This window comes from Dipodomys ordii, unplaced genomic scaffold, assembly GCF_000151885.1.
Source record: "Dipodomys ordii isolate 6190 unplaced genomic scaffold, Dord_2.0 Scaffold28, whole genome shotgun sequence".
NCBI lineage: Eukaryota > Metazoa > Chordata > Mammalia > Rodentia > Heteromyidae > Dipodomys > Dipodomys ordii.
In genome coordinates, this window is record NW_012267244.1 from 11,030,581 (window position 1) to 11,047,633 (window position 17,053).

Sequence of the window (17,053 nt, forward strand, 5' to 3'; positions counted from 1 at the left end):
TCGATTCCTCAGCACCACATAAGCAAAAAGAAAAAAGCCGGAAGTGGCGCTGTGGCTCAAGTGGTAGAGTGCTAGCCTTGAGCTGAAGAGCTGAGGGCCAGTGGCCAGGCCCAGAGTTCAGGCCCCACAACTGGCCCAGAAAGAAAGAAAGAAGGAAAGAAAGAAGGAAAGAAGGAAGGAAACAAATCAGTAGAGAAAAAATCTAGACAAATAATAACAAAGTCTTGCAACTTCATTCTTAAGAAATTATTTTAAACAAATTAGACAACCAATACCTCTCAGTACATACAAAAACTCAAAATGAATGAAAGTTCCTGTGTACACATTAAAACTGTAAAACAAGAGGAAATACATATACATCTTCATTTCCTGAGTTAACCAATAAATTCTTATATTTGATCCCCAAAACACAAGCAAAAACAACAAAAATCACTAGACTTCATTAAAATTGAAATTTTTCATGCTGCAAATAACATGATCAAGACAATAAAATTATAATCCATTAGATAGTATTTCTATAAATCATTTATCTGGTATGTGTGCCTATCTAGAATACATAGAGAACTTACAACTCCATAGTAAAAAGAAAAGCACAATTCAGAAATGGACAAAAGGTCTAAATAGACATCTCTTCAAGAAGATAAGTAAATGGTCAGTAAATAAGCACAAACATCTAAGGTACCACCACACAACGGTTAGTACGGCTATAATTAAAAAATGCATGTTACCAAGAAGATAGAAAAAACTGGAGTCCATGTACTCTGCTGTCCAACCAAAATAGGCTAACCAGTTATCACATGATTTAATGATTTTATTCTTAGCTGTATACCAAAGAGAAAAGTATAAGTCCAAATTGTACAAACATATTTACAGCCATATTATCACATTCCAAAAGTGGAAACACCACAAATATATATCAACTAGTGAATGAAAAATAAAATGTAGCTTATCCATTCAATAGTACGTTAATTGGCCATAAAAAAAGAAATCCTAATCCACACTATGACATGGATGAATTTTGAATATATTATGCTAAGGAATAAGTCATAAAAGTCTACATTCTATTCTAAAAGTCACAATTCTATTGATATGAAATGTCCAGGAAGTATCCTAGTGGTGACACAGGACTGAAAAGGTTGAGGAAAATTTCAAAGTGACATCTCAAAGGTAGGAGATTTTTATCTAAAGTGATGAAAATGTTTTAAAATCAATTGAAGAGATAAATGCAACTGTGAATATATTAAAACCATTGAATTACACCCTTTGCATGGGTATGAGTTATATCTCCAAGTTCTTTGCTTCCCTTAAAAAATAATCAACTGTTGTATTTCTTGGAAGAAATGTTGCCAAAGTTTATAAATCTGTATCTTTACAACCTACAGCACTCTGTGCCCTCACTTAATAAATCTATTATGAAAAAAGTAGGAAGAGATGGGGCCAAGGGGATTAGCAAGCCAAGAACTGCTATACTGACATCCTACTTGGAACATTTATATATTAGAGGCTATACTTTAGCATCCTTTTATATAAATCACTGAAGTTTCTTCTGAAATTTGAGAAACTGGGTACTTAATATAACTAGGGGACCTAATATTCATGTACTGAAATTGGCACACATGAAAAAAAATGTTCACATCTAACAAGAAAATAACGAATTGTGTATTTTGTTCAAATGATACAGGAATTAAATCACCTTTGACCATTAAAGAAATCACCACTGAACTGAGATCACAGAGGTGAGGGAGAGCAGATGCCTCCCACATAAATAGTCTGTATGTTCAAGAGATTTTTTTAGAAAATAGTTTGTTAACATACGTAATGATTCCCTCCCCACAAGATTAATAGGTTTTCTGACCCCTGCAGGCTTAGGGAACCACTGCTATCCTTACTATCTGGCCATTTCATATCAATTGGATCATGCACTACATAGTCTTTTATGATCAGCTTTTTTCTCTTAGTCTAATATACTCAAAGTATTATTAAATGTAGCAAACAAAGATATGTGAAATTTTGAAAGATCTTTATATTATAGGTAATCAACTTTAAAGTGTAGTTTTTCCCATGAGAGAAGAGTACATAGTTCACAGGTACTGAAGTTTCTAAGATCAATACCACCCAGCCAATACCAACCAAGCTTTCTCTACAACAATGTAATCATGGGAGGAAGACATAAAATGTATGAAAAACCAGATTCGTCTCTTCTAGCCACCTATGATTTCAAAAAGTAAATCACAGTTTTAAAGAGTATTTTACTTTTAATTAGCATATATTAGCTACACAAGGCTATATACAATTTCTTTGGAATACTTTGTATACACACATGGGGATGTCACAATCAATCTCTGGTCCATCAGTCTTTTACCCTTCTGCTCCAACTTTAAAAACTGTAAATGCAAATATAAAAGAAAACAAGATGTCTTTGATAATCCTCTCAAGTGTACAACTCTCTGACATTTCAATGAAACTTGAATTTTATTTTTGTCACAAAAGTAAAATGCACTTTCCTTACTTATCCTCAGTTCAAGTTGTGATATACAATACCTTCTAAAATTCCTAAGCTTTGGAAGGCAACCAGTAATTTATATGTTTTGTTTCTGTTACTATTTCTGTTAATACCAAAAAGTTTAAAAGTTAATGAAAATTAGAGTCTGCCTTAGAAAATACAGGCAATTTAAGGATGAAATAAAGATTAATCATACGTTACAACCAAAGATAATCTTGCACTATTATTTATTTTCTTTATCTGTTATTTTAAGAGACTCTTCTTTGTCTGATTCAAAAGGAAGTATAAGATTTAAAAAAAAATAATGACAAATAAGTACTGAAAGTAGAAAAGTAATTTGCCTGCAGTTACCTAACTATCTGCCTCTGGAGCCCACTTTCTTACCTACTCCCCTCTAGTAGCAGAAGACACACCTCAGCAACTTCCTTTTTCTCCTTGTGTAACTCTTAACACGAGGCAAATACCACAATGTATATGGTTCACGGAACATTTTCTCAACTCTAAATGGTAATTTGTCCTGAGATTTAAGACTACATATTTCTATTAAAATTTTCTTTAATCAAATAGAAAAATCATCTATTATGCTTCTTTTAGGCATATGATAGATGCTAACTTGCATTTATAACATACCACTTACTTGTAAATTCTCTAAAGTGTCTAGCTATAAAGGTTGACAAGATTAGATATATATAAAGCTACAGGACTAACTGGGCACCTGGCTCATGCCTGTAAGTACTAGCTGAGGGGGTTGAGATCTGAGGTTCAAGGTTTGAACTCAACATAAATTCCAGAGGCACTTGTCTCCCATTAACCAGCAGAAGCTGGAAGTGTAGGTTTGGTTTATGTGTTAGAGGGCTAATCTTGAGTGGAAAAAGCTAAGGGAGAACATGAGGCCCTGAGTTCAAGTCACAGTTCCAGCACACACACACGTGCACACACACACATACACACACACACGTACGCACAAAAACCCACAGGACTAAACCTCAAACAAGTATCAACAGCTTTAGAAAATAATTGTCAAACAAAGGAAGGAAGAACAAATGCAATCACGGTATTCAGTATAGATTATGTAGAAAATCAACTATGTAATTTGTGGGCAGGGATGGGAGGGGGAAACTGGGGAAAAGTGAAGGAAGGCATGGCAATGTCCAAAAAAGCAATGTACTCATTACCTGACTTAAGAAATGGTAAGCCCTCTGTACAACACTTTAATAACAATAAAATTGTATTTTAAAAAATTGTCAAACAATGATAAAATACCCAGTGTTCCCTGGCCATAAACCTGATGGTTTTTCCTGTCACCTACCAGTCTCATTTGTCACCATTTTCAATTTATTCCAAATTACCTTATGACAATTATCACCACTGTTAGAGGATTCCCACAGCTAAAATGACTGACACTAGCAATGGCTACCACTCCACCACTGCTTAGTTGCTGCATATATAAGGTTACCAATATGCACTGTTTGATGAGCAAAACTCTTTAGTAGTCATACATACTGACTAGGAGTGAAATTCAGTGTTAGAGCACTTACCTAACATACCTTCCACAGCACCACAAAATAAATGAATGTTGTTATGTATACCAAATTACCTGCATTCAAATGTCTGGCCTGTGTCTTCTATTACCAGTCAAGTTAATATTCACTTTTGCCAGGCAGCAAGGGCTCACACCTATAATTCTAGCTATACAAGAGTCTGAGATCTGAGGATCCTGACAGCCTAGTCAGGAAAGTCCTTAAGATTCTTATCTCAAATTAACCACCAAAAAGATAGACGTGGATCTGTGGCTCAAGTAATAGGGCACTATCCTTGAGGGAAAAAAAAAATCAAGGACAGCACGCAGGCCCTGAGTTCAAGTCCCAGGGCCAACACACACACACACACACATACATACACATACACACACACACACACACACACACACACACACACACACACACATCCCACAAACTAGACCTTACTTATCATAAAAAAATTAAAAATAAACTATAAACATAAGAGCTGAAACTATATAAACTTTTAGAAAACACAGAATATATTCTTACTTTGAATTCTGGCAAAGGATTCTTAATGAAACCCACAAAAATAGACATCTAAGAGTTGATCAAATTAATCCCAGCTACTCAAATGACAGAGATCAGAGGATTATGATTCTGGGTCAGCTTGGGGGAAAAATAGGTTAAGAGACCCTGTCAACCAGTAACAGCTGGGTATTGAGTTATTCACCTGACATTCTAGTTATTCAGGCACCACAAATGGGAGGAGTGCAAAACAGTTCAGAACAGCCCAGACATAAATGTGAGACTGTGCCTGTCTGATAAGCACAAGGTATTGAGTTAAAACCCCAGTAAAAGCAAAAGATAACCCACAAAAGTGACAGAAAATTTAAGTCAATATCTGATAAAGAACTTTTATATAAAATATGTTTATACTTAGAACTCAATTTTTAACTAATATCTAAAAATAGCTAGGGATTTGAAAAGGCATTTCTCCAAAGATGTACAAATCACCAATAGCCCATGAAAAGATTCTCAAAATCAATAGCCATCAGGAGAGTATAAATCAAAACTACAAGACTGTACTTCACACAGATTAGGATTTGCCAAGGAAATGATCTGACAGCTCTTCAAATGATTAAACACAGAGCTACCATATGACCCAGACATTCTATGCTTAGATATAAACCCAAGAGACTTAAAAACAGGTACAAACAAAACTTTCATGTGAATATTAGAACACCATTATTTGCAATAACTCCCTCCCCCACAAAAAAAGAAAAAAACAAGTCTCTAGCAAATGGTAAAGTGACATTACTTTTTTTTTTGATGGGGGGGGAGGGCAGGTCAGAGGGCTTGAACTATGGACCTGGACACACTGTCCCTGAGCTCTTCAGCTCAAGGCAAGTGCTCTACCACTTGAGTCACAGCACCACTTTTGGTTTTCTGGTGGTTAATTGGAGATAAGAATCTCAAGGACTTTTCTGCCTGGTCTGGCTTTGAACCTAGATCCTCAGATCTCAGCCTCCTGAATAGCTAGGATTACAGGTGTGAGCCACTGGCGCCTGTCATGACATTTCTCTTTATGGAGGGATGGGGGCAGTATGTTGGAGATTGAACCCAGGGCCTTGCACAGGCTAAGCACTAGCTCTACTATATCTGCGTTATACCCCTCCACCCACATTGCTAATTCCTAAAAGGATTCAAAGCCCAATGCTGAGAGGAAAAGAACTACTATACTGCTTCCTGAGCACAAGTCTATAGGAGATTCCTGTGGCAGTTTTTACACAGGATAGGAACAGAGACTCCATCCCTAGGCCCACATATGTGAAGTCAAAATTAACAGGACAGTACAAACTGTCTCAGTAAGGACAAATGAAAGTGGTAACTGACCTTGTTACAAGGTCAAATCAAACTTCCATGTCACTTTTTACAACCAACACTTACTGAAAGTGGAGAGACTCCCCTTTGTGGTTTAAAAGAACATCTTATACGTTTTGGATTTGCATTCTTCCACTTTACCACCAAAACCTAGGTATAAATACAGGTTTAATTCCACCATAGAAATGTCCCTTTACCTTTATGGTTGGGCAATTCTGATTAAAGGAAGCAGATGCTGAGAGATTTATCTAGAAAGGATGCAAAGCTTCACAGACACTGGAATAAAAACATGACAGCATTCCTTGTAGCTAGTTCCAGAACAGCTCTAACGTGGATCTGGGGTTCTAAAAAACAGCTGGCCCTCAAGCCCTACCGAGATGATTCCTACTCCAGTGCTTCCCCAGGGGCCAGGTAACTTTGATGAGATCAGTCAGCTGAGGCCAAGGTAGCAAGGGCCACACAACAGGGGACATGAGAACCCCCTTTAAGGAACTAGGGAAAGTTCTCCCTCGGCAGAGGCTGAGGCTCAGAGCACAGCAGTCCCCTAGAACATAAAGCCTCCTCTCCAACTGAGATGGTCAGACTCCATTCCAGTACCATAAAATGACCTCTATGAATACAGAAATATAACAATTACAGTTTCAAAGTAGAAAGAGAAAAAAACCTTCAATCACAAAAATCTCTACCTCAGTATCAAAGTCATCCGACTTTGCTTGAATTCCTTCAAATGCTGGAGAATACAATTCATCCTCAGGTATTAAACCATTCTGATAAGATTTAAAAGTCTCAGCTGAGGCCAGGCAGAGTAGCTCACACTCATAATCTTAGCTACTCAGGAGTCTGAGATTTAAGATTGTGGTTTGAAGCAGCTTACTTAGGAAAGTCCATGAGACTCATCTCTCATTAACCACCAGAATGCTGAAATGGAGCTGTGGTTCAAGTGGTAGAGCTCTAGCCTTGAGCAAAGAAGCTCAAGGGCAGCACCCAGTTCAAGCCTTAGGACTTTGCATGTATACATGTGTATACACACACACACACACACACACACAAATCTATCTCAAATGAGCACAGTGGCTCATGTCTGCAATCTCATCTACTTGGGAAGCACAAATAAGAGGACTGAAATTTGAAGACGACCTGGGTGAGGGGTGGGAGGTGGGAGGGTGAAAGCTAATGAGGCCCTATCTCACATAAGTTGTGTGTGGTGATGTGTGCTTATAATCCTAGCTATGCAAAGGTAAAGAGAATTATGAACTTAGACCAAATCCAGGCAAAAAGCATCAGACCTACCTGAAAAATAACTAAAGCAAAAAAAGGAAGGGACACAGCTGAAGTGGTAGAATACTTGTTCTGAGTCCAAATCCCAGTATTGCTAACAATAAATATAAATATCTCTGTTGGGACAAAATCTGCCTTGATATAAACTCTGCCAATTAACTTTAGATTCTTTTTCTAAAGCAACAAATAATAAACTTACTCACTTAACCAACTAAGTATCTGATGGCAGCTCTATTCTCCTTTAGCCTTTTTCTGACTAATTTAAACTCAAGTTATTCTTCCTAGGACTTGTTTCCACATCCATGATCTTCCTGATTGCCTTCTTTGTTCACATTCTACTATGTTCAAACCATTAGATCAATACCTGAGTGATTAGAACAGAACACTGAAGTTATTCATTTTTAGGAACTGACCATTCAACTCATTAATCCAGCATATATTTTTCAGCTACTATATTACATGGATGGGCTCATATAAAGAAAATAACCATTACATTTCTTGGATCTGCTTTCAGCACTACTAAACATTAAGAATACTTCAAATTGTCTTTGTGGTAATATTAGTAATTTATTTTCAAATTTTTCACATACATCATCATCTCAAGCATGACTCTTGTTAAAGCCAGGCAACTGAAATAAAACTGTGTTTCAATACCTAGTTCAATATATGGCACCTGCCTGAATATGTCCACTAGCCATAAGAGATGCCCCATCTGGACAAAAGGTTTTCTAGATAGTTTAAGAGAGCAGATCCATTGTGTTTACTTGTAGATTTATAAGCACACTCTAATTACTACTATGAATGAGGGAAACCATGCAACCTATGTTTCTTTTGGTCTGCTTACTTCGCTTAATATAGTTTTTTCCAAGTTTTTCCATTTCCTTAAAAATGGTACAATTTCACTCTTTCTGATGGAAGCAAAGAGTTCCACTGTGTATATATACCACATTTTCCTGATCAATTCATCCACTGAGGGCCATCTGGGTTGATTCTTGTTGAAAATGAAGTATACAAGTTGTGGAGGAGAGAGGTAGGGAAGGAAAAAGCTGGGAGAAAATGAGGGAAGAGGTATAGTGTTCAAAAAAAAATGTACTCATTACCTGACTTATGTAACTGTAACCCCTCTCTACATTACCTTTACACTAAAATATCTATTTTTTTAAAAGTGCAGATGCACAGCAGCTGACACTAATTAGCACCCTAGGCAAAGACAACCATCTCCAGAAGAATGTATAGAGAGGGATTTGAAGGCACAGTGTTAACTTTGGTATGATTACAAGAATTGTTAAGAGGCTTGAGCCAGCCTGGATTGAAAAGAATAGTTCTTTCAAAAATGAAGAAAGGTTCCAGGGCTCTCAACTTTCTATGGGCAGGAAGCAAGCTAAAACAGCTATACAGCTACAGAGAGTCATTTCTCATTTAGGGGGAAGAAGGGAAGGACCTCCAGAGAGATTTGGAATCCAAAACAGTAACAGAGGAGGCAGAATTGGGTTCTAAACAGTTCCCCAAAATAGGGGATCCTAACAATATGGACCTCGTTAGATTTCAGAATTGCTGAAGACCAGCAGTTGCTAAATGCTACCCACTCCTCCTGCAGTTTAATGGTATTGTCAACTGAGAATGCCCTGAGAATGCCCTGTACCTGTCTAAAGAGAGACCTAGCACTTCTATAAAGAAGGGGAATCTAATCCTCCCCACCGTTTTGAATATGACCTTGAGGGTTGTCTAGAACAACACAATATAGAAGTGACATATGACTCAAGAAACCTTGGAGCTTCCATTCTTGCCCTCCTGAGACACTGCTGCCATGTGTGACAATCCCAAGGTATTCCTGCTGACAGGCCACATGAAAGAGAACCAATTCCTGGCTACACTGACAGCTGGAACTAAGGTACAGACACAAGTGAGGACATCTTAAACCATGCAGTCAAGCTGTCAGATGACTGATGCCAGTGAGTGACTCTAGGCAAATGCATTAAAATTTAAAAGGCCAGCTAAGTCTATCTCAAATAACAGAATCATGAACAAGTAACTGTTCTAAACTACTTCAATTTGAAATTGTTGCTTACTCTAGCAGATAACTGAGATAGTAATAAATAAAATAATGGTGCATCTTAACTTTGTTACATATAATCAGCAGCTCAAACTTGCTTTTTAAAAATAATAATCCAAGAAAAATAGAACAGAAATTCATGTGGTTGAAGTGGATGTAAAATACCACAGATTAAAAACTACAATCACTTTGTTTCTGATTAATGTTTAAAGATACTTCTGAAATTTGACTATTGCAAAGGAAATCCTCAGAAGCCTTTCCTACTATATATCCAATCTCTAGGATCAAAATTTTATATGAACAGAGAAGCAACATCAACTTATTGTGAATGTCACTAAATACAAGTCAATTAGGATGGATAACATTCTTGATACTACCAAATATAAACAAGAGCTGAGCATCAATGGCTTAAACCTATAATACTAGATACTCAGGAGGCTGAAATCTAAGGACAAAAGTTTGAAGTCAGGTCAGGCAGGAAAGTCCCTGAGACTCTTATCTCCAAGTAACCACCAAAAGGCAGGAAACAGAGCAATAGCTCAAGTGGTAGAGACCCAACCTAGAGTGAAAATGCTCAGGGGACAGTGCCCAGGCCTTGAGTTCAAGTCCCAGGACCAACAGACCAACAGACAGACACAGACATACACATACACACACATACACACACACAGATGACAGGGACTTGTGGACCACTTGCCTAGCATATCCAAAGCCCTGGTTCAACTCTAATACCTCAAAAATAAATATAAAAATAAAAATTACAGTAGTCGCCATGGCATTCCACAACAGACCAGAAACAAACCCTATCTACAGGATGGTTTTCCTTTTAAATACCTATGATATTTTATTTATAAGTTAGATTCAATAAAAGATACATACAAAATAGAACATTATATTAGAACTATAATTTATTTGAAATTTGCAAATTATTTCTGAAATTTTCCATTCAATATTTTCTAAAATCAGTTGACCCTGAGTAACTGCACAATAGCAAATAGATTTAAAAAAAAAAAACAAGGATGACAGGAATGAAGGTACTGTATTTAAGTAAACTAGAATTACTTTTTAAAGTCAAAACACTATAGACATGTATGTTCTTCTAAGAGGGTCCGTGTGTAGAGACAAAGTACTAGAATTCTGATCATCTTAGCAAGGCAAGATAGAGTGAGGCACGCCAAAATATCCCAGAGGCACATGGACTCCACCAGATTAATAGCTAATAATACAGTAGTTATTTATGTAGTTAAATTCAATATTTTAAATTACTATTAATGCTAAGTATTACCACCTAGTTAAAACTACCACATATGGAAAACTTTTTACATGTTAAATTCTCATGGAATCCTACTAACAATCCTATGGAGTAGGTAGCTTTTTCTATTTTAGAAAAATGGTAAACTGAGGCTTAAAGAATAGAAGTAACTTCCCAAGACCATACTACTGGTAAGACCAAGATTAAATCCAGACTTTTTTTGTATATGTACCCATACCAGGGATTGACCTTTAGGACTTCATACTTGACTTCCTTGTTCATGGTGGCACTCAACTACTTGAGCCTTGCTGGTTAATGAGGTGAAACCTCACAGATTTTTGCTGCCCAGGTTGACTTCAAACTGAAATCCTCCAAGTCTTAGCTTCTAGTCTAGCTTTTTTGATGGTTGATTTAAGAATGAGTTTTGAAGACTTTTCAGCTCAGGCTGGCTTCAAACTATGATCTTTCAAGCATCAACCTCCTGACTAGCTACGATTATAGGATCAGCCGCTGGTGCCCAAACTTCTAGGCTTTTTGGGTCAAATCTTTTTCTTTTATCATTAGCATACTTTCATTGGGGTGGGGGGGGAGGGGAGAGGAGATGTCCATTATAACATTTTCACACATGCATATAATCTACCAACCACACTCCCTCTACCATTCTCCCCTACCCCTACCCCATTCTTCCTTCTCAATACAATTTCAACACATTTCATTGGTCTATTTTCATACATGGAAACAAACTACTTTGACCATATTCATCTTCTGTTATCCTCATAGGCCTTCCCCCTCCCAATGGCACCCATTCCCCTCAATGAAGCCTGCCCCACTTTGCAGCCATTCATTTTAAGCTCTACCTTCTGCTCCTTCTCCACAGAGTCCAATTCTAAGCTCCAAACTAAAAACAGTCATTTTAATGTCAGGAATGCATACAACCAAGCGGTGCATATGTTGCCCACCAGCAGTAGACTGATTGGGTCAGATTGTGGTGGTCTAACATCCATTCTATACTATCTACATGGGAGTGTAAGGCTATAAGCAATTTAGATGCTCTGAGCTTTAAAATGAGATATAACTACATATATGTCAGTACTTAAAACCTTCTGAAATTCTATTTAATTTAGGCCCAAGCATGGTAGTACATATATGTATTTATACCAGCTATTTGGGAGATGGAAGGAGAATGATTATCCTAAACTGAGATTTTATAAAAATTAATGCTAAAAACAGATGGAGGCATGCCTCAAATAGTAGAAGTGCTTGTCATGCAAGTGCAAGGTCCAAGTTCACGGCCCACCACCCGCAAACAAAAAACCAAATGGCACCTAAGAATGAGGGGCATAAAGTAAATTGTTTTAAAAAAAATGTGTTGACTATATAGAAAGTATTTCCCTATTTTTAAAACTACATTTTAACAATTCAACTACTACATTTTAGCAATTCAACTACCAATCTGCTGGGGATTTATTTTTTGTTTTTAGTCCCACAGATCTTCAGTTACTTCCAAATTTCTTTATGTACAATAACAAACATTTAGATTTTGGCCTGGCATGGGTGGTTCACACCAGTTACACTAGCTACCAAGGAGGCAAAGATTGAGAAGATCATGGTTTAAGGCCAGCCCAAGCAGAAAAGTTCACATGATTCCTTCTCAAGTTAAGAGCTGGGCACTCTGGGACCCCATCTCAAAACTAACCTGCACAAGCTAACTTAAAAAAAATTCAGGAAGTGGTGCTGTGGCTCAAGCGGTAGAGCGCTCGCCTTGAACTGAAGAGCACAGGGACAGCGCCCAAGCCCAGAGTTCAAGCCCCACGCCCGACCAAAAAAAAGAAAAAGAAAAAAGAAAAGAAAAAATTCAGAGCAGAATAAAATAAATAAGTACAAAAGGCAAGGGGAGGGCTGGAGGTGGTAAGAGAACCTGACTGGCAAATGTGAGACCTAGAGTACTGCCAAAAAGAAAGAAAGCAAATTTCAGACTCAAAAAAGAATAATTATTCATTGAACCCAGCATGTGTTACAGTAGCCAATAAAAATCAAGTAAACCATTGTGGTTAAATCATCTAAGGAGCCCATGCTCAGAAATTACTTTTACAACATGGCTCAAATGAAAATGCTTAGAAAAGAGTTCCTAACACATCAAAAAGAAATGTTTAAAAACAATAGCTGGCACTGTTGGCTCACGCCTGTAATCCTAGCTACTCACAAGGCTGAGATCTGAGAATCACAACTCAAAGCCAGCCAGGCAGGAAAGTCCCTGAGACTCTTAACTCCAATTAATCACCAAAAAGCCAGAAATGAAGCTATTGCTCAAAGAGTAGAGCATTAGCCTTGAGCATAAAGCTCAGAGACAGTGCCCAGGCACTATATGCACAAGCACACAATGAGTATCAAATGGTAGTCAAGAAATTAGGATGCATGGAAAGCAAATGTGAAATATTAAAGTAGGATTTGAAAATGAAAATGAAATAATCAAAAAGTAATGATTACTACAGGACTTTTTAGATTGAAGTAGACAGTATCAAAAATCACTTGTTCATAGAAGGAAACAAAAGAACATACCACAGATATGAAAGCTTTACTTGAAGAGAAAGGGCAGCTGGATAAACATGAGAAAGTCATGGGAACTATTTTTGTTGTTTTTGTTTGAGGGGAGTTATTTGAGGACAGTATTCAGATTTGAACTCATGGCCTGTGCTTGCTAGGTACACATTCTAACACTTGAATCATTCTTCCTGTCCCAACAAATTCAAAGGTAAAGGATCAGGTACACTGATGGTGCTGTAACCATCACCATGAAGAATTTATACCTACTTTTTTTGGGGGGGGGGATCATGGGGTTTGAACTCTGGGCCCGGGTGCTGTCCCTCAGCTCTTCAGATCAAGGCTAACTCTACCACTTGAGCCACAGCACCATTTCCGGTTTTCTGGTGGTTTATTGGAGATAAGAGTTTCACAGACTTTCCTGCCCAGGCTGGCTTTGAACCTTGATCCTCAGATCTCAGGCTCTGGAGTAGCTAGGATTACAGGTGTGAGCCACCAACACACAGCTTGAACCTTTCTGTAGACCTAAATGTGAAAGCATTTTATAGACCTGATAATCATTGTCCTGAGTGTATTCCTTTATAGAAGAAAAAAGAGGTTTATGTTTCATAATGACTAAAGACTTAATAAACTACTTTTCAGAATCCCAGCATTAATGGCCAAAGAGAAATGTGTCATACCTGGTAACATTAGATGGCACAAAAATAGTCTTGGCTAAGAAGTCAGTATCTTTTTTTTTATTATTGTGAAAATACTGTACAGAGGGGTTACAATTACATGGGCAAGATTATGAGTACATTTCTTATCAAGCATTGTAGCCTCCTCCTTTGATTCCCCTTCCCATCCTTTCCCATCCTCCCCCCGCCCCCCAACCCAATTTTCTTCCTCCCCCCCCAACCAAAGTTGTAAAGTTCGTTTTTGACATAACGACTTGTACATCTCATTGTTGCAATGGGTGCACCTGATTCCCTATTTAAACGATTTGTAGAAGACAGTATCTTGCCCTAACATGAGAACATTTTAGGGCTGGGATGTAGCTCAGTGGCAAAGCGCTTACCTAACAAGTGCAACATCCTGGGTTCAATTCCCAGTACCAAAAAAAAGAACACTGTACAAAATGAATCATGAAATGAATGACCAAATAGACAAATCAATAGCTATCATCAGCAGTGAATTATCTTATTTAGGAGAAGCTAACAAGTTCATAATGTTCTGGCTTCAAAGTATTTTAAAATAATACTCATTTGACAAATTATATTTGTTTAGAATGCCCATAATTTAAGAATTTAAATGGTCTACAAAATGGAAGTGAAACCAACAGGGGACTCCTTAAAAAGTCAAATAATCAAGGGGGGGGCGGTTACAACCCGGATCCTTTCAAATAATCATTCATGAAATCATCAGAACAGAGATTCTTTTTTTCCCCCTTCCAGGATCCTCAAATGAAAAACTCAGATGTATACTTGAGCCAGAAGTAACACTTCTATGACCACAAATTAATACTATTTCACTTGTGACTACTAATTAAAACTGCTATTTGCACATGGAGGTTGAGCAACAACCAATAGTTAGAAACCAATTGCACTTGCTAAGCTTTACACCCACTAAGAGATTCAGTGTACTTTTTAGAGTTTAGATGTCGCATTCATTTACAGCAGATAAGGAACAAGTCAGCTGCCTTCCTCTGCGGGTTTCTGTGCCAGGCCCTTCCAAAGCTGGGGATGATAAGGTGACTTCAAAAAGGAAAGCAACTCTTGTGGGGGGCCAAACGGTATCCTCAAAGAACCAAGAGCCCCGGTGACGCACTAGGAGCTTAGAAAATACTCCATGGTTTACCTTGCTAGCAGCAGCTAGAAAAGATGTCGTGCACGTGCACTATTGTATTCCAGATATGTTTATTTTTTACTTCTTTGATATCAGTTCTCTTAACCTCTGCCTAATTGGGGGGGGGGGCGCCTATGGTAGCGCCGCTGGTGGCATCTGGGTGCAATGCAAGTTTAATTAATAAAAACACAATTTCCCCCCCTAATTGCACCATCTCGGTGCCCTCGCCTCTCTCCTCCACACCTCTGCTGTCACCCCCACAACGCCGCCTCCCCGGGTCCCCATGACAACCTCACCCCAGGGCGGGCTCCCCTAGGTCGCCGCCCGGCCCCCGCCCCGGCCAGCTAGCCTGTCACACTAGTCGGGCAAGGGAGGGTTCCACCTGTCCCGACTCTGGGTCCCCGCTTCTCAGGGCCCGGCCGGGACCCCGCCAGGCGCGCCAGCTCCTTCCCCAGTGAGCGCACGACCCTCGTCGGCAGGTGATGCGGGGCGGAGCGGCCCGACGCAGAGCCCGAGCAGGCGTTCCCACCCCCAAGCCCCCACAGCAGTGACGCGGGGGTGCCGGGGCCGCACCCCGCGTTCCCGGCCCCGGGGCGCAGGAGGAACCGCGGGGCGCGCGAGGGGGGGGGCGCGCAGCAACTCGGCTGTGGTCGCAAACAACGCCGCGTCGCGATGGCGAGAGACGCGGGGCCGACGCTCACCTTGAAAGGGTTGTTGAGATCCGGATCCGCAAATGGGTTACTGTCAAAATCCGACATCTCTCCGGCGCTCGGCGTCACCCACCGACCCAGGCGCAGAGAGAGGGAGAGAGAGGGGAAAGAGAGGGAGAGGAGACCTGGAGAGGCCGCCGCCCCCCTGCGCGCTCACGTCGCCGCCGCCGCCGCCGCCGCCGAGCAGATCCGGGTGCAGCTCGAGGGGCCACCCAGCCGGCCGTGCCACTGAGCATGCCCGGTGCGACGTCTCCCGGCCCGCCCGCCGTGCCGCTCCCGTTTCGCGTCCCGTTCCTTCGGGCCTGGATCCAACGCTCCGGGCTTTGGCTACGACCGTGTAGTGTCCCGCAGCCACGGGGAACCGGGAACGCCGTGCGCCCTGCGCATCCGGGGCTGGGCTGAGGTGCGCGCGGCTGGAGAAGCTAAATGTGTTCGGCTGGACTCGATTCCAGGAACTAGGGTTTCATATCAGCTCCCGAACGTGACTTGGAGAAGGGACGGTGTGGGAAAGAAAGAGCCTCCCCCCCTCCCCCATCCCGCCGGGCCGTGGTGCTCACCTGCGGAGGGGAGGGGCTGTGGGCTCCCGCTCGCTTCCCGCGCGCGGCCGTAGAAACGGAGAACAAGGGAAGCCTGTGCACCCGGGGCCAAACGCAAGCCCCAGCGATCAGGCCTGGTGCCCGCGAGTTTAGCGCACCCCTGACCCCACTTGGGAATTCCTTCTTCCCCTTCCTCTAGGTTGTTGCTAAATCATGGAGAGCAGCCTGGCGCGGCCGATCCGTGGAGGTTTGGGAAGGGGAAGGGATTCCATACCGGGCCCGGCCCTGGCTCCCATCCTTTCTTCCTACCCCAAAATAATGGAGGATGGCAGGGCGAAGGGGAGAAGGGAAAAGAAGGCGGTAGTTGTCTCCACGTTAAGGCCTTTAATACACACACACACACACACACACAATATCCATTTTCTGTTTACTTTCAAGCATTTGGATGTAAAATATACCCCTCCTTGACTTTTTTATTTTCTTCCCCACCCTGGAAATGATTCTTGAAAAATAGGTGTCAGGAAATTTTTATCATTCCTGCCCCTCCCCAGAACTTGTTCAGCTCATGGTTTTCCCCACGATTATCTTCCTTCTACCCTAATGGAGAAACAGTATACACACTACACAAAGCCAGAAATGACCTGGCGGGTGCCTGAGAATTGGAAGAACCTAGATTTAATCTTCCTTGACATTTTGAGAGGCTTGCAAAGTCGCCAAGGTAGTGATACTTTCTCCGCAGTATAAAAACACCTGCTACAGATGTAATGTGTCTTGGATGGGATCCAGGGTGAAACTATAAGTTAGCAGCTTCTGAGTGTCAACTAGTAAGTGGCAACAGACCAGAATGTTCATGGCAGAGTAGTGAGATTCTAGATTTGGAAAAACAAGCAACCTATGGCGAGCAATTGAGCAACCTTAATTGCTACTTGGTGTCTAGTTCAAAAGTGCTAAAAAAAAACGTTGGGTTCTAATT

The 17,053-nt window shown here is 40.4% G+C and overlaps 1 protein-coding gene across 3 annotated transcripts in view; it reads right to left on the bottom strand.

The window, feature by feature from the left end:
• Window positions 1-15,699, bottom strand: part of Scamp1 (secretory carrier membrane protein 1) — an 86,400-nt gene extending 70,701 nt beyond the window's left edge. For all 3 annotated transcript variants that reach the window (XM_013015929.1, XM_013015930.1, XM_013015931.1), the window contains exon 1: window positions 15,536-15,699. In XM_013015929.1, the coding sequence (XP_012871383.1) occupies window positions 15,536-15,592 (57 nt within the window). In that variant the 5' untranslated portion in view covers window positions 15,593-15,699. The remainder of the gene's footprint in view (window positions 1-15,535) is intronic.
• Window positions 15,700-17,053: the final 1,354 nt, after the last annotated feature.